Here is a 24,300-nt window from a genome sequence, read left to right as displayed (position 1 = left end):
AGGAATCCATCAGCTCTCTGTGTGGAAAGCCAGGTGAAGCTCTGTGCTCACAGCTGTATCTCAAGGTCTCAGCTCTGAAGCTCAGGTTGCCTGCTTCCACCATGTAGCACCCTGGTACCAATCAACTCCCATAAAACACAGGCTAAACATTCTGGGTATTTGACACAGATATTCCCTGTTTGCCAGAAACTCAGAGCTGAAGACAGCACAGACACACCGAGGAAGTGGAACTGGCTACAGTGGGGACATAGCAGCTCACTTTTGTTGTCTAGGATCCTTTCTGGTCTGTTTAACTTTCTGAACTTTCAATTACAGATTATATTCAATAAAATAAAAACAATCAAGACACAATATTCTGTGTATTTGTACTCCATAATGAGATGCAGGTGTACAAAGGCTGCCTTTGATTTCCACTGCACTCTACATACCAACAGCACATGTACAGACCACGCAGGCACTGACAGCACTGCTGCCTCTGCAATAAAATACTTTTTACATGATCTACATATTATACAGTCCAAAATTCCAAGAATTACAGAGAAATAATGCATTTAATTTTCCCTCTGACATCAGTATCTGCAACACTCATTTTCAAGACATATATACTATCCAAGCAGGAAGTGATTCTAAAATTTGTTTACTCTCTCCTGTAGTCTAGAAAGTCAGAATTTGCATGAATTTGGAAACTAATTTTGTGCAATGTTTTTATAACACAAAAAAAAAAAGCATAAACTTGACAGTGCAACAGTGAAATCCAACAGTTCAGCTAAATTCAGATCTGCCTGATGTTTGTGCTGCTGCTGCTGCTAAAAGGAAGCTAAGGAGTGACCTTGTTTGTGCATGCTTTAGATATCTCAGGCACCATGCATGCCCCTATAATGGTAATCACCTGGGTCATTTCTGTAAAAAGCACAGTAATGTTAAGCCCTGATTCAGTAATTTAAACTCCCACTCATACAACTCCTCTATACACTTTAGATTGTGTAAGCCACCAGCATGATCACAAAAAACAAGTAATTTAGGTACTAAGCCATTCAACCTATATCCAGAAAAATCTCACCACCACTTTTTAATGGAGGAATTTATCTAAAAAAGGGATCTACTCCCATTTTTCCAACCTAAAAGCTCATATGTGACACAACTGGTAATGCACATGTGTGTGCACTGAGCATGACTACACCTACAGAATGATTAGAGCAAACAAGCTCTAATTATTTGGGGACACTGCATGCACAGATACAAATGCTTATGTAGCTGCAGAGCCACTGTGCCACCCAGCTCCTTTCTTTGGATGTACTAAAGAGACAAAGTATTACAGGACTCAAGAGTGTAATATCCTAGCTAATACCTTGCAAATGAAATACTTAGTCAGCTCATATCCACCATCTCAATTCAAAAGATGTTAAAAAAATGAAGATTTGAATGCTTTAATGACTCAGTTTTTTAGAGCTTTCTATCTCATTTGATTTCCATTCTTATCTGGGTCAAAACCTTTCTCTTTCTGTTTTTGGGGTAGGTTTTTTTGTGTGCGCTTTTTATTTTTGTTAGATTACTTTCAGTCTAGCTGAGTTTCAGAATCATCACTCTGTCACACAAATGTTCACCTTATTACCATCTAGGGAACAGCACAACTGCTGGAAAAGCCATCAGGGCAGGGCTGCTGCTCTTGGTGATGATATTGTTTATATGAATGGGAATATGAAACCACAGCCTAAAATAGATGGTATGAGTAGTGCTTTGGAGAGCATTCTCTCTCCACTGATTACAGAGAAAGCCTTGATGAGCACTTCAGGTCAGATAACAAGCTGTTAAATGGCCATGTCTCACTCATTTTTATCTCTTAGTTCTAATAGAAAGTCACATCTATTTACAGCAAAGAAAGCAAACATAAGCTAGAAGTTCCACTTCCAAATATTACAAAGATGTTATAATTTGAGCAAAAACTATAATTGTTGTGACATAAAAATTGGTTTGCTTTTAATAATTAGAAATAGAGTTAGCCTTTTCTCTAATTTTCTGTGTAAACTTATACAATTTCAATATGAATATTAATAGAAGTATGGAGTACATGAAAATGGGGACAGTGATTTTCAAATCTATTCCATCTCTTTCCTTCCTACTGGAGCTCATACTTTGCATATATTATATTAAACATTAAATATTACAGCTTTAATAGTAGCACTCAATAAGGACAGTTTAAATGAGCATGCACTTATTAACAAACATCAAACAAGGAGTATGGCTGTGGTTAATAACAGCGTGTTTGTGCTGTTTGTGTGAATCACTTTATTAACCATAGTCATGCTCAGCCCAGTGATGACTTCACCTATTGAATCAATGAAGAACATTGACCTCTGAGACAGGAAAAGAAAAATGCCACTCTAGCAATACCATGTAAGAGCATTCCTAAGAGAAGAATTACCAGATAAGGAAAATTGATCAAGCAAAATTCATCAGAACATCTGAGCAACGACTTTTTTTTCTTCTTTTTTTTTTTTTTTGCAGAATGAACTGTAGGAACAAGATGTGCTCACAGTAATATTTCTGATCAAAGCAAATACACAAAAAACTCCACCTCAAGCTCTAGTCCTCAACAAAACAGCCATTTATGCTAAACCCTTACAGGTATAATGGCTGCACAGCCAGCTGCAGCATCCTTTCCCTCCTCTGTATTCTGCATAAAGCAGGAAAAAAAGGCAGCGAGGCTGGAGCAATCTGTCAGTCCCCGGTGAAGACTTTTCCACACCAGGCACTGAATTAGTCTTTGACAGCCAGCACTGGAAAGCAGACCCAGCAATTCAGGAAGCAACAGGGGACAATGTGTCAGTACCAAGTTAAAGGAAAAATCATCCCTAAGAAGTTACAAATAACACTGTTTAATACACGTGGACTTCTTTTTATGTATTCCTTTAACCAGTTTAATTAGCATGATTAAACAGAATTGTTACACAAATTGAAGAAATAGACTAGCAGTAAAGGAGATCAAGTAATTACTAATATACATTATAAACTTAAGGTAATACTTCAACCAAATCTACTAATTTAGCAATTTCAATTCAAAACAAATGCAGATAGGATCTTGATAGTCTTTTTACAACAAAAATTTACATTTTTTTCCTGCAATCCCTGTTTCCACTCTCTTTAGTCAATTATATCTAAAGGCAGCACTTAAAATGGACCATTAGTTTGAGCAATATTAAAACTAAATAATAGGCACACAGAAAAATCATTCCAGAATCTTAAACAAAATTAAAATTAAACACCCTATAAACAGGTAAAAGTTGTATGGTGAATCCATCTATCTACAGGGAACACAGGTGAAATTCAATGAACATATGCCGTTGTGAACACCCCTTGTACAATTATATCACAATCTTTCATTCCTTCTTAAGATTTTTACAAAAAGTGTTTAGTATAGTTTCTCACTTTTCTTTCAACTTTTTTTTAAATCTATGAATTAAAAATCATTATTAATTTGGTGAATATACCTCATTGGTCAGTCTCAGTACAAATGTACAAGCAAAACCGTGTATCAGTTATGATGCAACAGTAGGTGAGAACCCCTCTACTTTTCTGCACATATTCATCTCTCAGTGTTCTTTTTGTTACTTTATAGAATATAACTGAGCTTTTGAAAATCTAAAACAAATTTAACCTGAATCCATCATTTAACCTCACTGCAAAGCCATCAGTATAAGAAAATAATGTGTCAAACAAGTCAAGCATTTTGGTGTCCAGCATATTTCTCTGCAATGTATTGCTATACTTGTGTCTGCTAGTTATGCACCCATAATACTATTTTTATATATAACCAAAGTAGTAACTTGTACTAAAAATTCTGCTATTAGGGAATCAAATGATCATTTTTAGACTGGTTTTGTTTTATTAATATAATGATTTTTAAATAAATCAGTCCAAAAATTTCTGAAAAACAGAAAAGACTTTTGTTTTCTGCAGTATGATCTCTGACTAGGGATTTACAAGCCTTAAAACTCCAAACTCAGTTCATTTTCTCGATTTAACATAAAAACAGTTTTCTGAAAACAGAAAAACCCCACACTGGTTTGGAGCTTAAAGAAGTAGCTGAAGTTCATCATAAGAAACAGAGAAAGAAAGTAAAAGAAATTACAAAGAAGATTGACATAGTGGAGTCAGACAGAAAAAAAAAGTGCCTTGTCTTTACCTGTAACAGAAAACACATGAGGAGATATTGAAAACTAAGAGTTTTCTACCCTGTGACCACCCAGTGATGTATTCTGTAATGCATATTATCTATAATTCTGAAGTCAGTTTTCTCTCAGGTGAACACTGCATAGACAAGCAGCCTCTGGAAGCAACTACGTGGACTGCTGAGGAAGTATCATGCTTTTTATTGTTGGACCTTGGACTGCACACTTCTGCTTACCCCCCTGCATAACTAGGAATTGCTATTACACTGCATAACACAACAAAAAAATCTTCAGTGTACTGGCCAGGGTTTCAATAACACTGTTTGCTTCAAATAGTCTTATTTAAAACATACATGAAAATGATGTACAGATGTGGAAAAGGAGCCAGTAACTCTTGTAAAAAGTGAACAGGAGTGATCACTGCATTCTCCTGCATAACAGGAGGATGTTCTACTTCAAACAGTTGCTTTCAGATAAGCCTGCTCTCCAGCAACAAAAAGACAGATATTTTAGGGGAATGGCTTGACAAAGGTTAAGAAACCAACAAAGCAAAAAACCCCACTTCTAAGCTTGTACTAGGAAGACTTAAATTTTCATCAAGAGTACTATGAATAGTAACAGATTTTTCCTAGTAAGTATCTAAGCTTTAAATAAGCAATTCTGTAAGAATCTTGTTCTTCCATTTTTTTTTCTTGCCATTTCATCACATATTCTTATTTATATACTTGTGTGATTATTCCCTATACATTCAAATTGCTGATTTTCTTATTTATACTCTATTGTGTTTATTCTGTACCTGAGAATAAATTGCTCATTCTCAACTTTACTTTACTTTAATCACTGCTTCCATAAATTGTTTTATGTTAAAGTAGACAGCCTAGAAAAAGAACAGCAAAAGAACTAAGGCAACAAAATCAGATATATGAATTTCAACTCTTCTCAGACATTGACTAGAAAAATCCCAAAGACTGATATTTGGAGAGGAAATCCCCCTCCTAGGTCCAAATGTCAAACTGAGAGGGTCACATAGTCAATCTACAACTGTTAACAACTCCATCTCAACTGTGGGACCAGAAAATCTCATTATTTTACAGTAATCTTTCATAGTAAGTAACTCCTTTCTGGCATGCTATCCCATCAATGCTGATTAATGTTAGTCTGCTCAGAGCTAGCAGAGTCTACTTGACACTGGCTTGGGATCTGCTCATTCCTGTTTGATGCTCTGACTTGGCTGCACCTCTATTAAATTACAGTGTAGCAAGAATGAGTCCACAGAACTAATATGGGGAATAACAGCTATGATAATTTAGGGACCTAGTACTGGACCACCCAATCTGAAAGCCAATTAAAGAAGAAGATGAACGTGTTTGTATCTATTAATAAACAGTAAATAAAACAGTATTTTCTTGTATCACCAATGGGTTAAAACAGCTTTCTGATTGATGAAATGGATGGTTTCACTATTTATTTGAAAATAATATAAAGTGTCCAGTTATAGCATATTCTAGTTAGTGGTCTATCCATCAGCTCTAAATCCCCCTGAGCTGTGATACCTCTACCCTGTGTCCTACAGTCCTGGTTTCATTCCCAAACTTATTCTCAGGCTCCATTCTGGAGAAAGACAAGTTCTTTCCCAAGGAAAAAGCAAAGCATGGCCCAGGGGTTGGTTTGCTTGTCACAGAGAACCCAAAAGTGAACCACGCCACACTGGCTCCCCCTGCCAAGGGCACCGGCCCTGCTGCAGCACGCTGTGTGTCCTCAGATGCCTGCACATGGAAATATCATGTCTATGTCTTCAGGTTTCAAGAACAGCATCACTGTGGGCTGTGTTATTTTTGGCACTTTGAACTGAGGAACCACACACACATATAAAACAAACAAAGAATATGCCAGAGCCAAAGAAACACTCTGTGAGCCAAAGGCAACGAGGTGTAGCCCCAGCATAACTGCTCCAGAGAGTGCCAGGGCAGTCCCTGTCATGGTACAGGGAGATGGAATAGACACAGCCTATAGAAGAGACAGAAAGAGAAGCTAATCAACTTAATTAGTCATGAAATGCCACAAAGGGAAAGAGAAAAAAAAATCATGAGGAAGGATGTGAAGAAGAAAAGAATTATGTTTTGGTTCTTTACATTAGTTTTCATGGAATAGTTTGAAACCAGAATAATTATCTGTTTACAATGAAAAAAAAAAAAAAGTCTTGAAAGCTCCCAGTATTAGTTCTAGAATACCAGATTTGCCAACTGGGTATGTTAATAACATTAACTTAATAGCTAATGAACTATGAACTAATCATAAAGATTATGAAATGTTCATATATTGCTACTGAGGAAACCAAATATTTTGCAAGAAAAGGGGTATATATTTAATTAATACTTAATTAAATCTTAGGAGTCCAATTACCTGTAAGGGAATTATGGAGAAAACACTATAAAAGGAGCAGGAAGATTGGAATAGCCAAAAAGAGAACTTTAAAAACATGTCTGTACAGAAATACTTACCAATCTGCTATGCAACTGAATGTCAATAATTCATCCTACTCATCTAAATATGCATGCCTTTTTCCCAGTGTATTTTAAGGCATTTTATTCCATAGAATCAATTCTTGAGGTTACCCCAAAACCAGAACAGATGGAAGATAATGAGGAAAAAACAGGAAGTCAAATCATAGTTATAATTTTTAACACAATTTAGGGATGAACAATTTGTCAGGCTGCACTCATGACAGAGAATTCACAGGATATGGAAAGCCATTTCTTCACTAGTGCCTACAGCATAACTAGTACCAACAATCCAATAATGCTCATCTAAATACTTGATACGCTAGGGTCAAATTAACCCAATATCCAGTCTAGACAGAAAAAATAATATTTCTTGATAAATACCTCTTAGAAATTTTGTTATTTAGAAATGTGGTGATTTAGAAATATTAGCTAGTTCTTGTAGTCAAATTGTAAACTATTGCCATTCATGGACTTCAGATACCTTGTGACAATATAAGCCAGGTGAGAATATTTATTTTCTGTACCTTCACAGAAATGCTATCACTGCCTTCAAGTGAGCTCTGTCATTAAATAAAAATACACTGGATATACTGAAGCTTATGTACAAAGGTAGGAATTTAAGTATATATCTTAAAGTTCTCTTCCAAAGGTAGTTTGCATTCAAAATGCTAATTCTTTTAAAGTCACATCACTCTTTCTTCTTGTTAGTATTGGTTTTCAGTCCTTCATTCAGTTTGCAAGTTACTGAAAAATGCTTCTTTCCAACCCATGGAAAGTGCATTTCCAACTATACTGTACCCTCACAGGAAGTCAGTAAAGCTGCAGAATCCCTTTCATATGATGATTTTTCGAGGATTTTTTTCTGAGACGCTGAGTCTGTGCAGTGTGGTCTCTTCCCTACCAATGCCTTAAGTATTTATATAACACTCCAATTAACTCTGTCATATTCTTGCCATTTTCACAACTTCGTTTTTAATTCTTTACAAAACAGACACCTTTCTTATGCTTCTTACTACTTCTCTGCATGGAATGACTTTTCTAAAAAATTGCCAGAAGTTCAAAAAGCTTACTAATTAATGTCTTAAAGGCTCTAACTTGCATATTCAAATTTTCCAAGTGACTCTTCCCTTGATGTGAGACAGTTTTCAATCACTTCTAATCACGCATTTTTCTGTTCTTGCCTTTCCCCCTCATCAATTTAAAAAGCAAAGCATACTTGATCTCATCTACTTTTAATTAAAGGGCCTCTTTCCTTATAGGTTTTTCCTGATAATATCAGAAGTACCTTCTAGTGCTCTAAGCTCCTCCTACACTATCCTCCTACTCTTATGTTCTCTGCAGATAATGTGTGCCTAGTTCTGTAGATTTTTCTTGTCTCGTCTCCATTGACAGTACCTTCTGGAAGTCTTCCTTTACACAAGTAATCTTCTTTCAATTATACTTAAAGTGCACAGGTAACAATTTGCATACTTGCATGTATTATATAAATTTATCTGTTTTGCATATTGAGTTGGAACAGTTCATAATCTACAAACAATGAATCCTCTTTTTATATTATGAACATTTCCTCCCAGGTCATTAAAAGCAAGTGTTCCTTGAGATGTACATTGTCTTCTACTCAGCACCAGAGGTCTAAGAAAAGTAAGAATTAAATTAAATAAAAAAGAATATGTAAAGAAGAAGGATACAACCATGCTGAAAGCACATTAGGAGAAAAGCCAAAAAATCAATTTGTTTGAAGTAACAAACCATCCAGTGAAGAAAGCAACAGTTCTTCATAACAATCTGCTATAAAGTGTTTAGACTAACGGGTCACAAAATATACAGGACAACTTGTCTCTAGCAGCAAATGAATTCCTAAATCAGGAGAAAAAAAAACTCCATTCAAAAACCAAATCATGAATCATCTTTTTAATATGTGAAGTTATCTGAAAGTACCCATTTGTCATCCACTATATGACACATAGGAAGACTGTTACTTACCTTAAACATGGATTTATAAAAAAAAAATTCTCTTGCTCTTTTTATATATTCTTACTCAGGAATATGACATGCTTCCATAATGTCACTGTAGTTATTACTTTCTGTCAATCCCAAGAGGTGTTAGCACTTCTAAAAAATGTTACTGGTACAAATATTAAAACCTTCCTTATAGCTCCAACTATGTACAGATGCTCATAATTTTCAATTTTGACCATTATTTTTAAAAATTCTTAGTATTTGTATGTTTGCCTATATGCCCAGACACTGATTGATCTTTTAAGGAATTGCAGTTGACCTGGCCAAATGATTTTGAGCCTGGAAGAATGTATTAGTTGCTCAGTTTTCATTAGAAGAGATATTCTGATGACATGGTAATTTTGTAGCTTTATTTTGAATACTATGTATTATGCATACTCATTTTCTATGTCATCTGTATTTCTTCATCAACCACTGGTACCATACTGCAATTCAAAGGTCTTTATCATTTCCTTGTCAAAAGTTATCTCCTTAGGAATGTCACATAATAGAAACCAGATCAGTGTTCATCACTCTTGTCACTGATGTGCATGGGGAGAATTTACAATGCCCAAGTACTTTTTACATTAATCTTCACTGCTAACACCTTGTTCATCTTTCTCAAAGTACTAAGGCTTTTTGTATTTCTGTTTAGTCACCTTTTTTTTTCTGATTGAAAATTAGTCATGCAATCTGGACCTAGACTTTTTAAAAAAAATCAAACTACCCATCAGTTACTAAAAGCAGTACTTCTTTTTCTAGCATCTGATTATTTGTTTTCACAACCTTGCTTGTAATTTGTCTGACCTAACTTTACCCAGCTAAATGTTATTCCCACTATCTTAAGCTAGGCATCTCCCATAAGAGTGGGATGAATTCCAGCTAGACATGCCTGTCTCCCTTTATTACATCTAAAAAGAGCACAAACAGCTAACAAACTCAGCTAATATGTAGCCTAGAGCAAGTAATTCAAAATGTTAAAATGGAAAGTGTATAGCATTAGTTTGCCCACTTGTCTCTGTGGAGACATCATGAAAAAAAATATATATATACTTTAATGCCTTCTAGAACTCTACTATGGCCTCAAAAGTGAAATTCCCTAAAATACAAACTCTTTTCAAACCCTCTTGGAATTCCCTATCTCTGGAAAGGTGCCCTTCAGTTTGATGGCCCATTTCACTTTTTGTAGAAGCCAGGTACACATTAATTCACTTGGGACATCATCCTTCTTTCTGCACTTCACTGTTCATTATGTTTGGAAAACCTGAACTGTTGCGCTTCTTCCACTTAGTTTTGCCTGTCACTTCCACCCCAGAACTTCCAAACTCTGCCAGTGGACTCTTGTCATGGGCCATGTTATCATGATTTTCACTTTACTACTCACCTGCACTGTTTATAACTCTCCTCATTAGTGGCCCCTGCCTTCATTATCAGCTCACATTGGTTCTGGCAACTGAAGAGTTGCCAACTGGTTACTTTAGTACTTTTAAATTATTCATATTGATTACTTTGACAAATGTGATGTACATGTCAGCCTGGAAATGCAGACAAAGCAGAGAGGGGCACAAAGCCCTCTGTTTTTATTACAGGCTGCTACAAGTAATACTGTAGACCCTTCTACACAGTGCAAGCTCCACAAAACAAATAATATATATTTTTTTGTGTATCCATGACCTAATACCCCTTGATGAATATTTTGACAGTATTAATCAAACGTGGTAATAATCTCATGTCTTCCTTAATAGCATCTTATGCACATCTTGGTAAATATGGCTTCTTATTTATTTGAGCAACCTAACACTTCAGATTTCTCTCTGCTTTCTGGGAAAGTCCTACACCAACCTCTCATATTTGCCTAAAGAAATAGATTATTTACAGATTTTATTGCCCTTTTCTCCTTAACTGTTATATCTATTTATTGTATTTTGACCAAGCTATCAACTCTAAAATGCTAAATTCAATTGAAGTACTAGAAATGTTACATATTTCCTAAAGATGCTTATGCAAAACAAATATAGGGTAAGAGCTCAATTCAATGAATTAAACCTCACTTTTGGATCTTTGTGTGCTCAGTTTAGTAAATCTGGTTTTTTATATATAATTAATTAGTAACATAGAATTGAATGTAACTGTTTCACAGTCTTTCACTATGTTTATTATCTCTGTCCCCAAGGGCTTTTAATAGCATCAACCTTCCCCCTCACCAAGACTTTGTTTGGAGCAGGTCACTTACTTTGTGATACGGTCAATGTTAGCAATTTGCTTCTGGTTCCGGATTATTTCTATAGCTGCCCAAAGATGCTGGATAGCCTTTGTGTCTGCCTGTCGTCTCTTCGTTAGGCGTGCCATGACCTGTTTGCCTGGTCAGCTGCAGCCAAGAAATTAAAAAAAAGAAAAAAAACACACCAAAAAAGTTAACCAAGAATTGTTAAAAAAAATTCCACAAAACATGATTATAAGGAAAAATGTATTGTTGCATAGCCATGCAATTTGTACGTAACAACATGTTTTCAAGTGCTTAAAGAGCAGTACAAAGTGAAAAAAAAGTTGTTTACAAAACCCATTTCACATCATGTAATTGAAACAGAAGACCAAAAGCAAGCACTAAAATATATGAAATCAGTAGCAAATTTGGTTCATATCTTGGCTTCCTATATTTGGTAAAAATGTAAAACTACCCCAGCCTGAAGCTGCCACAGCCTCCTGCATTGCCTGAAGCCCTTAAAAATGGCAAGTGGTACTTGACTACATCGTACAGCTAAGCATGAATTCTGACAGAGAAAAAGCTGGACCCACAGTTTAACATAAAACACAGTCCTCAGAATATTCCCTTCATGTTTTTATCATTTACAACTATTTTTAAAAAGTCCATTCTATGAGGAAAAAACAGAAGTATATTTTCAAGGATGATAAGTCTTTAAAAAAGTATTTTGGAGCAGTTCCATTTTCTGTAACATGCTAAAACCCAACAGGGCCAAAGTGCTTCTGATGGCATTTGCCCATCTAACCAACCCTGAACAGGAACATAATGAGCATCTGGCTTTGTTTACAAATTTTCCAAAAGCTGGAGGCAATGAGTACAGATAAGCCATAAATCGCCTACAGCTCCACTACAGGCACCGAATCCCTTTTTAAAAGCTTAACAATGCATTTTGATCACTAAATAACTTTCTTCCACTGCCACCACTTTCTCAATGAAAAAAATGACTGATTTATGAGTGCTACCAAGGTCTATAATTTATTTTAGAGCTCTGTCCTCGGAATGAACCCTGTGGTATGCACACGGATATTTGTAGCTAGCAGAATATTAACTTCAGTAACCCAAAATAATATAAAAAATGCAAAACGTTTCACCATCTGTGCAGTGTTAAAGATGGGAATTTAAGTACTAAAAGTGTCCCTTCTCTCAAATTCAGAAAAAGGAAACAGATTTGAGTATTCCATCAGTTGCAGCAATGTAATTTTCAAGTCTATGGGACCTACAGGTACTTATCAAAGAGGGCTCTCAAGTTTTAGATCTGATATAAGCTCAGCAACACTCAATAACTTTACAGGTGAAATAAAATGAACAGCAACGTTCCATTATTAAGGATAAGAAATAATTTAAAAGCATTATATTTAATGCTATGTAGCCCATTTAAAGAAAAAAATAAGGAAAATAAAAAAGATGATGTGAAGTGGTATGTACAGGCCCAGGTCTGTGATGCACTCCTGGCTGCAGGAGATATCAGGGAAGGGCAGAACAGAGCAGCACCTGAGAAGATGTGATGTGGTCACACATCGATACCACATTTCAGCTTTAGAAATCTCCTCCCTCTAGGGTTTAAAGGAAGGGCAACTAGATGGATGTCTCAGAAAAAAAAAGGCCAAGAATATAGTTTTGAAGGAAGGATAAGAAGGAATGTGACAGACATTCAGCTAAGAGTGACAGCAGTAGATAGCATCACCTGTCAATGATTCAGAGAAAGAAAGTCTCCACTGGGAACAGTGGGAAAAGACACTTCATCCCTGTAAGCTCTTCTGCATTCATTTCACAGAACATTAGACCATTGCAAGTTAAAAAAACCCACTAATTTGTTAGAGAAACATGTAACTATTTGTGGAATTTAATTTTTAAGAGAAATAAAGCACAAAAAAAGTTAGTTCTTAACACAAAACGCAACAATCTTTACAGACCTATTACTTTAGCACTAAACTTTTTTTCCTAACACAGACATGACTGAAAGATCATTCTTCTTATTCCAGCTCTGCACAAACCCTCTGTACAAAAGCTGTCAGACATGGCAGCCAGCAGGCTGGACAGGGGGTGTCCTGCACACCATCACATCCCCATGTGAGGAGCAAGCGTTCGTCCTTCTTGACCCCGATAGCAGTGTGAAACAACAGAGCAGTTCTCAGTTTATTTAGCAATCCCAACTCCTTTAAAAATAGCCCCTATTTCTGGCAGCCCAGCATATGGCACAGGGGACAACAGGGTTTTCTCTCACAGCCCTGTGATGCCATTTGCCCCAGGGCACAGCACAGCGCAGCGTCCTGGGGAAGCCACCTGCCACCTCTGCACCGTGCCATGGCCCCGCTGTGCGGCCAAAGGGAGGGCTGGCCTTTGGGAATAAGGAATTCCCACTTCTCCAGGGCAGGAGAAGAAGGCCATGCTGGAGGCAAGGAGAGGGAGAGTGAAGGAGCACTGTAACCACGAGCTCCTGGAGCCCTGAGGCTGCAGAGGGGCAAAGGCTCTATGGGATCACTGTTCCCTTTGGAATGTGCTTTCAGAACACACTCTCCCACCAGCCCCTCTCCCCATCCTTATCGTGCTGTGCTGGCTTGAAGCATACCCAGGCCATGCCCTGGCCCTCAGGACAGGTGTGCACCTCTCATCCTGAATGCTGCAGGGATGTCACATCACTGGGCCAGAGGTTACCCCCAAAAAACACAACCCTTGTGGGTGCCCCCAGACGGCTCCTGCTGGCTGGCCTCTGCTCCCACTGCTGCACACACGGGCACAGCCATGGCTCTTCCCCTTCATTTGTCTGCAAGTAACAGCAATAGGGACACACGTGGGACACAGCAATCACACCTGTTCTATTTCCATTTTTTTAAAAAATTCAAGATACAATAATTTTAGCAGGTGTTCTGCCTTCAAATAATATACATTTCACTTTCACAACTTTGGTTTACTATGTAAGGGCACTTTTGTTAAACTCAAAGAGTTGACACTACTACTAAAATAGCAGCTCTTACACACCACACTGCCTAAAATACAAAAATAGGGTTGTTTGTTTTTTTTTTTTTCCCAAAAGCCCATACTACTTTAGTGTTATTTTAATCTTTTAATTGCATGGTGTAGAAAAAAATATAGTCTTTTTACATCACAGAAAAAGTTTAAAAGATTGTGGCATATTTCTTGCTGTTCATTGCAGTCACTCTACCTCTACAGTAAAACTAACTAACCACAACAGTCTACTCCCTGCACTCCTGCAAAAATATAAGCAGTTTTCTAGATTATTACACTATTTTAATGGGAACTTGTATCCAACTGTTAATAGTTCATACAATGCCTTTGAGTGCTACTTCCAAGCACCAGAAAATCCTCCCAGTGTCTCCACAGGAACAACTTATTCATGCAAATAGTAGTTTACATTTTAGTGGGAGACATGTTAGAGTTTTAAATCTGTATTTATCACTCCTGATTATGTGCTTGTGTGTGGGTTCATACACACACACATTGGAGAGAACAAGCATAAACATGCAGTGCGTGTGAGCATGTGTAAAAATGAAGTATCCAAAGAGGCTGATTCACCCCTGCTGTCTTTTAAAGAAGTTTGAAGTCCAGAGACTTTAAAACCACAACACTGGATTGCACATTTACAGATAAATGCTTGAAAAATGTTTCTCATTCTCCTCTTCTGTTACAGCATTCATTTAAAAATCCTGGAAAGAAAAACTAACAGCTGAAGTAAATATTCAATTCCTTTGTCTGATTTGCTGGGCACTATGCTCATTTATCTATGGTAAACCCTGTCCATGCGAAATTATTTGCTCCATGCCACTTCTGTCGTGTTTTGTTAGCAAGCTTATGGTAGGATACAGCTTCTGAGAGAAAAGTTGACCAACACAGATGACTGAAAATCTAGGAATTTTTATTAGCAGGATCTGTCTTAGGTTTTGTAGGCACCCATGAGTCCTGCAGAATATAAGAAATATCCTCCTAACAGAGAGAGTTTTGTGTGGTTGATGCACCAGCTCACACACTTCCATCACACCCTCACTGCCCAAAGCAAACTATTTATGTTCTCAATTTTCAACTCTCTGGCTTTTCCTCATGCACTCTGCGTACGGTTTTACTGCACTTTGTATTTTGAATCCCTCTTTAATGTCCTAAACGCATTTTGAAAAGTATACTGCTTTACTGTATGCAGCTTTCCTCAAGAGCCAAATGTTACCCACACTTCTCACAGGCAGGCTCAACAAGCTGCTCTTGATCTTGTGAACACACAAAAGATTACACACACACACACAGAGCACGGCTTATCTTCCCCAGGTCCCCGGCACAGCTTCGCTGCCGCGTGGCAGCGGTGACACCGCAGTGGCAAGGTGGACACTGTCACAACAACAAGGCCACCAGTCACCAGCACACACTTGGCTGAGCCAAGCACTGTGCAGCTGTCTGCTGCAACAGTGCTGGATATGGAAATCTAAACCGCAAGTCAAAAGAAACAAAAATCACCTTGCAGCACGTCGAGGAATTTAACCCAAGGAACATCCTGACTTGCTGACTGCATCCAGTTTAGCAGATACTGTCAAGTACTAAGCTTAGCTAGAAACTCTCCCTGCACACAGAAAAAACTCAAAGGTAGTTAAATCTTGCCACGTGGTAGCTGTTAAACACCATCATCCAAGCAAAATATGATGCTCCTGAAAACTCCACTGGTACTGTGGACTTTGCACTGAAGCAGACGGCGTTGCAGCTGGGTGCTGCTGCTCTGATGGGAGCTGCTAATTAAGAGCTGACAAGTAGTAGCTTGTTAAATCTTGTGTTTGTGCTTCCCTCTGAGTGTGGCTACCTGTGGTGCTCGGCCCTTCCAGTGCAAAGTCAAACAGGTTAAACTCCATCCCTGCTATCAGCCACCATTTGGCTGGGACTTCGTGTGCACTTAATTGCACTGGAAAGAAGATTTAATGAGTTTATCCTTGCCACTGCCACTGGTTGCTGCCTTTTGGCCTCACAGCCCTGTGAGGGACAATTGCTATTGTTTCTTCCATAATACACAGTGAAAGATTTTAGGCTCAGAAGCAGGAAGAAGCTAGGCTCAGTCCTAGTTGTTGTGGCTTTCATGTTGAGTTTTGGTGGTTTAGGAGCTTAAACACAGGCTCAATTTCATATTTATAAGTACTTTATAATACGGGGTCTAGTGTTTCCTAAAGTGTAACTCTTTATAGTAGGTATAAAACTGTATATATGAGCAGTACAAAGAGTTCCAAATGTCTAGTTTTGTTCTTGTACTAAATAGGAGTCTACCATGAAAATACAGATTTGCAAATTGATGCAGAGTTTGGGTCCCTGGACTTCATACAGCTCTCCATTGTACTGTGAACTTCTACAAGCTTAAAGTTTAGTTTACAATTTAAACTGCTGTTAAATCTTATCTTTCATTACCGGTGCAGTGGGAGTATGTACTCTTAGTCTTCCCCTCCTACAACAATTGTGATTAAAAGTGGTAATTATTCTATTTTTACATAGGAAAGGTACAGGTGAAAATGTCTTGACTAAGCAGCAGCATAGGTCATGCATGGGGCAAAAACAAGAGATGGTTTAATTTCATGCCTACCTTCCATAGCTGGTGATCCAAAAATGTGGGGAGAAGCTGCTAGGGTGAGGACAAAGCTTTTGGTAGGAGAAATTCCATATTTTGCTTACTATTTATTTGTCTTCATGAATGTGCAAGATTATAGGCATAACCAAGGATTTGCTGGGCATCTGGTAGCAGAAGATTCTCTTTTGTAAGATTGGGGGTTATCAGAAATAAAGAGTTTGCATACAAAGTAATTTTCAAATGTTGAAGAATAAGAAAATGGTTTGGTATATTAGATATTTATTTTGGACTTAATCCCAATCCACTAAAATCAACAAATGCCTTTCTGCTGACTTTTTCAACTGCTGTCTGATTGCCACATCCTCACAATGAAAAACTTAGGGATGTGTTGAGTGATTTTAATGAAAGATGTAACAAAGGCATGTGACTGAAATGGGCAAAATGTTTTTGTTAATTAAACTAAACTCAGAAAAAATAGACTATAAATTAATAAAAGTTACTGAATTCTTCAGGGTTTTTTTGTTTGTTTTTGGTTGCTGTTTTTTTTATTAGGAGATCAATTCAGGCTGTAATGCTATCATTTTGGAAATTATTAAAACACAGATTTTTGCATGTTCAATGTGTGTAATTCCTAATTAAAATATTTTTATTTTATTGTTAGCTTAAGGTCTACACAGTCTATTCAAAAGAGGAAAGTTTATTAGCATAATTATCCTAAATATTTCCCATGTGCAAGTACAATATCCCTGCTGATCTGTGCAGTTCCACCTTTTGCATTTCCCAACTGCAAGGTTTCTAACCTGATGTCATGCAACTTTTTGAGTGAGGTTTTGCAAAGCCCCCTGAAGTGCAGTACAGACACAAAACAGGACTGCATGAATATAAAACTGTAATGCTTTGCTTTGTTCTCTCTGCAATTTAATTTTTTTTCCCAACCCTGTACACAGAATACATGAAAGCTTTTGCTTTTACCTTGTGCCATTTCAGGATGGCAGTGAGCCACTGTAGAAATCTGAGCCAAGGATATTACAGAATTAAAGGCCCCAAGAATACTTTTACTACACATATGTGCAAGGCCTATTTTAATCCCTGATACTGCATTTATTTCATTGGTATTGTGTTCCATTCATAAGGATTAAGTAAATGTCCTTCACTGGGGCTAAGGCATACAGCACTTGAATGTTAAGCTCAGACATTTTGAATCATCGGTATACAAGTGGTAGAATTCTTTATTTTGCTTTTGGAGCCAAACTTGGACTTTCCTGTTTAATTAACTCACCCTGTTAGAGGGAACTTGACACAAATGTTGAGGTGCCATCCCAAAAGAGAATTTCTAAAAGTGTAAGTGCAAACAGACTATAACAAAATCTGATATGAAGCATCAACACAAGATGCTGAGAAAGTGTATGGCTGAATAATAGCCATATACTCCAAATACAGGCTGTCCAAGGGGTCTTGTTGGCTGTCAAATACAAATATGTACAGGAATAAATGCATTCTGCTGCCTCTCTAGCCAATCCTTGTCTGGAATTTCAGATACAACAGCAAATGCCATCCTAATATTTGAAAGAAATTATCCTCTGTTCCTGTCTGGCAGAAATCACTGAATAAAATTTTATCTAGCAATACAAGTTTGGAAAAAAGAAAAGCATAGCTGCCAAAGAAAGTAATGTACTTGAAAGAGCTGAAAGCAAAGAGCCAAAGCTGTAACCACCAATGCAGCTACACCAGCTTCTTTCAAATGACTTTTTTGGTGATGGTCATCATGTTTTACTCTTGGTACTGTGCCTAGGCAAGCTGAAGATCATAACATATTTTTTGCTACGGATCTGTGTTAAGACAAGGTTCCACATTGATCTTCTAAAACAAGCAGTATTATCCTTAATATTTCAACTTTTAATTGGTATTCAATGCATAAAGAATTAGTTTTTATAGCCAGTGAGAAAATTAACAGTTACACAGGAACATCAAGAACCACACAAGTTTCTGTTTTACTGAGAAAATAATGTTTCAAAGCAGTTCTGAGGAGGTTTACACTGGACATTAGGAGGCATTGCTTTACCTGCAAGGTGGTCAAACACTAGAACAGGGTTCCTAGAAAGGTGGTTCATGCCCCAAGCCTCTAAGTGTTTCAGAGGCATTTAGCATTTTCCCTTTATAAGATGCTTTAACTTTTGGTTAGTCCTGAATTGATCAGGCAGTTGGACTAAATGATTACTGTAGGATTCTAACAACTGAAATATTATTTTCTTTTCTATTATACTCCTATTTTATATGACCGCTGTTAATACATTTAACAAACTTCTGAATTTCTAAAAAATGAAATTTAGTTTGGTTGGTTAAGGCTTAACTAATGAAATTAAGTTATGCTAAATGGTTTCCACAATGGAGCTTGTACTAGTGTAAGTTGTTTTAAAAACACAGTTCTTGCAAAAAGATGGAATCTTCTCATGAAGATAAACTTCAGCTTCCATTGTAACAAAGCCTCTTATTTACAGGATGATGATGTACTAGACTAATATTAAATAGAATTTAAGCTGTTCATCTCTGAAGACTACTCATCTTGGGGCAAAGGAAATTTCTATACAAAAGATGGTCCAACACAAGTAATTTGAACATCACTAAATAATACACGGCTCATATAAGGTGTAAAAAATATCACCTTACACATTTCTTGTCCTCTATCACAAAAAATAATAAATAATGAGGTCTCACCAGATTTTTTTGTTTGGGGAGTTATCAAAGATAATGCTTGCATCCAAGTTGCTGTCAGCAGCACTCTGGGCTCCCCTGTACAAATGCGCAGGCACGAGGACACAGGCGAGCCTCACACACCTGCCTTGATGAAAGGGGCTTCAACCAACACATTTTACCTTCCATTTGCCACAAACTAAGAGCACAAAGAGGGCCAGTTACAGAAGATTAAATGACACGTGGAGATAGGATCATGTTCTGAACACACACTGCACACTAACACAGGCTTTCTGTTTAACTCCACCCACTAACAAATCCCATATTTTCCAAAGCAGCCTGAAGTGAAATCACTGAAAGATGTGAAGGAGAATCCATGGAAGGAGTTAACTCCTAATGAGCAGTCTGGGCTATTTCCCCACGTAGACAAGCCCTTAATAAATAGATGCTTCCTGTCCTCTCACTTGGCTGTATGAGCAGAGATGATTAATGCAGCTATGCATCCTGACAGGCTCCAATGCTCACTTGGTCATAAAACAGGAAAAATCATGGCCAAAGAAGGCTGATGGTGAGGGCTGGAATTTTGGTTTGGATGATAAATAGATGCCACTTTGATTCTGCAACTCCCTCTAATAAAAAGTGATAGGTGGAAGACATCTTAGAAAATGCTAAGAAATATAAATGAGAAGAGTAGCTCCTTCTCTGAAAGCAAGCATTTGATCATCATCTCCTTTCTGCTCTGAAAGCTAAGGAGCTTGGTTGTTTTGTAAGCCTCAACTGAACTGATGCAGTAAATTTCTCTGTCAGTAAGTAAGGTATAATAAATAAGGTATGATGACATAAATAAATAAATGATTTTTCATATTAGCAGGGAATGTAATTCTGCATAAGGTCAGTTTCACACTAAACAATGAGAAAGAGAGATACATTTTCCAGGTCAAAGAATCATGGAAGTATGGAAAAGTACTAAATAATGAAAAAGATAAATTCATTGCAGATTATGTAAGCTATAAGGTATAACACTGAACTGATGTTGACTTTTTTCCAATTTAATGTGAGATTCCCATTTGCTGGAGTTTTTTTTCTCATTCTCTGAACTACACACAACTGACACTATCTTTAAAGTACAAATTGTGATTCTGGTGGTAGCAACAGGACCTAAACCTTAGATGTTTGTAACAACTATTCCTCTACCAGGCTGCATTTTTATTGACAAAAGGCAGCTGAATCAATTTTTGTTGCTCCTTAACAAAAACAAAGTCTGCCTGAACTTGTTTCTTTCAAAGCTCTTCTTTTTGGCCTCTCCCTCTCTGTAAATAAAAGCACAGCTACAGAACTTCTGAAACTGCTCAGATATTGAGTTATTTTAAAAGTGAGCATGTTATGCAGGCATGACCACTTTTCTCCAGCAATCAGGCCACAAGCAACATTAGCTCAGAGATTTCTCTTGTCAACAGTCAACTGCAGGAAAGCTGGTACTATATAAAGAAAACAAGCACAATTCTGAACCAACTAAGGTTTCCAAATTAAAGCTCCTTCAAGGCCAATATGCCTGGGCTTACCCTTGGAAACTTTCAGAAATACACTCAGAACATAGAGCGTTAATACACATTGATCTGTAACGCACGTAAGATGAGCCTAAGAAAAACACTGCCAAAGCTTACACGCTTCTACAGCATTAATCAAAAGAAACTTTCAGGCAGGGAGAGGATCAAATTGTAAAATCTGAGCTTTAGATCTTGCTTCTGAAATTCAAGGTGAATATCAGAAATAATGGACCTGGAAGTTTCAGTCAATGCTCTCCCAGCTGTGGGACAGTTCATCAAGAGAAAGAACAATGCATGGTAGAAATGGAAGCCTTTCCCTGAGTGCTCATCTTGCTTAGTTTTCTCTTCTGTGTTTTTTAGAGAATGTATTTCCTAAGTTGGGCACATAAATCTGGCTTAAAAGTACAGTCTGAAGTACATTTGGAACATATGTTATATGCAGTACCCAAACTCACTAATTACACGCATTCCTACACAGCTTCCCTCTCATCCTGCCCCAAACCAACTCCATCATCACTTCCTAGTGAAGCTTAATCCCTATCCATCTCTGAGGTCTATTCCTATATTTTTTATACCTCAAAAGCAGGTAATTTATTAAGTTTGCACTTTCTTACTTCAGATTGCCCTCAGTTCTCCCCCCAGAATGTTCATGTCTGGACAAGGACAAAGCTTGCCTACAGACATGTGAGAACAGCAGTTTTCATGAAAACCAATGTACAGTAAAAAACAACTGCACTCGTAACTAAACAAATCCTGAAGTGGAAAACAGCTGAGTATAATCATGATCTTTTCTATTTATCTTTGATGCAAAAGTTAACAAATGGAAATAAACTTTATAAACTTTATAAAGAGAAACCTTAAAAGTCAAAACATTACACAAAGAAAGAAAGGTCTTCCAAAGATCAGAGCAGATGATGGAAGTATGCTGCCATTACTTCAGATAACACCAGTTTCTCATCAAACCTCGTAATAGCTGATAACCTCATTTCAGGTTGGTGTGTCCCTCCTTATATGCTCTTTAAAATCAGGAGGGAGGAATATACCAGCTCTTGGTGTGGCTCATTGGGTGGCAGAGGTTGGGAAATGGATTTTTCTGGAACAGAGTTTTTCCCAACACTGTAACCTGGGACTACACTCTCAAATTTGTTGAGCTGTTTCAAAGACCTTGGTGGGAGTTCTAGTGTGATCTCTTTTTACATATTTTCTATTACCTATAACTTTCAGATGCTTCCAACTCCTATTTCTCATCTTCTCTTACCTGAAGCCAACTTATACGTCTTTATTTTTTAATGCAGAGAACTCTTCCCAAGGCTTCTCGAGGACCAGTTGTGGGTGAACAGAATTACACATTTTTTTCCTGAAAATCCATTTAAAATCAGCCTGATTCTTGCATTTTGTATCTGTTCTGTACCATTTCTTTAATAAAATTAATACTTTGATCAGTGGCTTGCTATTATATTCATATACATGTCCATGGCACGTGCTGGAACTACAAAGAGCCCTGTGTTGTTTTGGGACTATAGCACTTCCCACTTGCAGAATGATGTTCTGTGTCTCCTCTGGCAGGTGCATCTGAAACCTATTTCTTCAAGCACTGATGGTGATGTCAATGACATAGAGCAGCTCACAAAGGCCCTTTGGGGAGGACATTACTTCCTGAACACTCAAGAGCTCTTCCTGCTCTATCATTATCTAGGGCTGAGGTTTATTAAAGGCAACAGGACCACACTGTTCTGTTCTCAGCCATTTCCTTTGGACACCAAAACATGGGATTAATAATTTTGTCAGCAAAACTAGGACTTCATTTTTCAGATTATTTCAGTTTTCACTACTGCAAACATTTGGCTGGGGTTTTATTTTACTCCTTTAACCTGAATGCAAATGAATGATAGGAAGCTCTGACACTGAGATTTAGCCCTAGAGGGTGGGGGAAATTCCTAGATGTGCAGGACATAACTGAATAGTGTGCCATCCCCGTGGCTACCAACAGAAGTAAAAGCCCGGAAAATTAACTAATCCTACAATTATCTTCACTTAAATTTTAGAAAATGTCATTTATTAAATACAGCCTCCTGTTCTGATTTCTGCAAAAATCTTTTCTGCATAATGCTAAGAAAATTAACTGCAAAATATCATAACATTATGGCGTTATCACAAAGACCAAACCTGTTGATTTGGAATTTGGATTTACAAGACACTATTTTGCAGAAAACAAAATACTGGAGTTCTGGCAATCTTTCCAATCAATATCTTATTTCATCATGTGGGGTTCTTTCAACCTAGGCAGAAGACCTCGAGTCCACTGTGCTGTTGAAGCACCTGCCTGAAATGACTCTAATTGTGATGCCTAATGTTGAAAGAGGCATTTAACTTAGGGCTACTTCACCAAGCACTAGAAACCACCTGAAACACAGTCTAACACTTCATCATCCTCTTAAACTGCTCCCTGTCTTACAGGACTGAATGCAAAGTGGAAACAGAGAGGGTAATTTGCTCCTGACAGGGTTTTTGAAGCTGGATTACCAGATTGCTTGATTTCAGACAGCTACTCCTTAGGAAAGTGGTTATTTTCTCACAGGGGTGTAGCTTTTCTTCTCATGTAAGTCAAATCCATTAATGAAGAACACCAAGTCTAAATCTGGGAGGACTTCATAATAGTAGTGATTTCCTTACAGGCTTATATGGCTGATTCGCTTTGATACACTTACATGCTAAAATTCCTTCTAAAATGGTTTCTAGAGCATGCTCAGCCCCTGTTCCTCACTTGTCCATGCCTGCTTCCTAGAGATTCAATTTAATTTTTCATTTTGCTCTTTTGAGTATGACAAGACATAAAGCTGACTATGAGAGCTTCTTTTACACTGAGGAGCAAGTTTTCTTTGTTTCAGTGATGCTGAGGCCTCAGTGGATGACCACAAACTGACTAATGCCTTATTCTACACTATACCATGAAATCTAAGATGCTTTTCACTGTTTTCACCTTCATTAATAGAAACAGAATGTGTTCATCCAAGTGATGACATGCTGAAGGAAAACCTACGGGAAACTGAACTGGCCATTTTAAACTGAAGAAAGACAAAAAGGGTATTGTTTTTAAATGCTTCTATTCTCCCAGTGCTGAGAGATTCTCACTTTTACCACTTTTTTTCTGTAGCAAATAGTCTGTTATTTATTTTTAGACAAGAAATTTCCTACTGAAATCAACTGTGGGTTTACAATCTTTGCTGAGTTCCAACAACAGAACAAAACTTTTGAGGAGACTTTTCAGATACTGTTTGTTGGAGACTGCTGCCACCACAGTGGTCAAACTAATTTAAAGCACAACTCTAAAACAACTGCAAGAAATTTTACTGTCCAGTCTAGCAGCATGGTTGTTAAACCAGAGACTGTCCTGTCTTCATTCATGCTCTTATTGCAGCCTTCAAGCCATAATGGTTTTGGTTTGCTAAAGAAGACACTGACATTCATGTCAGTCTCTGGATTGCAGCTTCTGAGTTTATGACAGATGGGAAACCAACAGAGGAGTTAAAATCCTGTGAATCCACGCACAGCTTATAGCCAGTAGCCATCTGGCTGGGGA

General features: G+C 37.5%; 1 protein-coding gene across 11 annotated transcripts in view; it reads right to left on the bottom strand.

Moving 5' to 3' along the window:
- Positions 1–24,300, bottom strand: part of ZMYND11 (zinc finger MYND-type containing 11) — a 103,125-nt gene that overhangs the window by 48,370 nt on the left and 30,455 nt on the right. For all 11 annotated transcript variants that reach the window (XM_021528793.4, XM_021528797.4, XM_021528798.4 and 8 more), the window contains exon 2: positions 10,905–11,039. In XM_021528793.4, coding sequence (XP_021384468.1) covers positions 10,905–11,020 — 116 coding nt within the window. In that variant the 5' untranslated portion in view covers positions 11,021–11,039. The remainder of the gene's footprint in view (positions 1–10,904; positions 11,040–24,300) is intronic.

Source organism: Lonchura striata, chromosome 2 (genome assembly GCF_050655825.1).
Source record: "Lonchura striata isolate lonStrDom1 chromosome 2, ASM5065582v1, whole genome shotgun sequence".
NCBI classification, from domain to species: Eukaryota; Metazoa; Chordata; class Aves; order Passeriformes; family Estrildidae; genus Lonchura; species Lonchura striata.
Note: the sequence above shows the minus strand (reverse complement) of the source record. Positions and strands in the feature narration are given on the sequence as shown.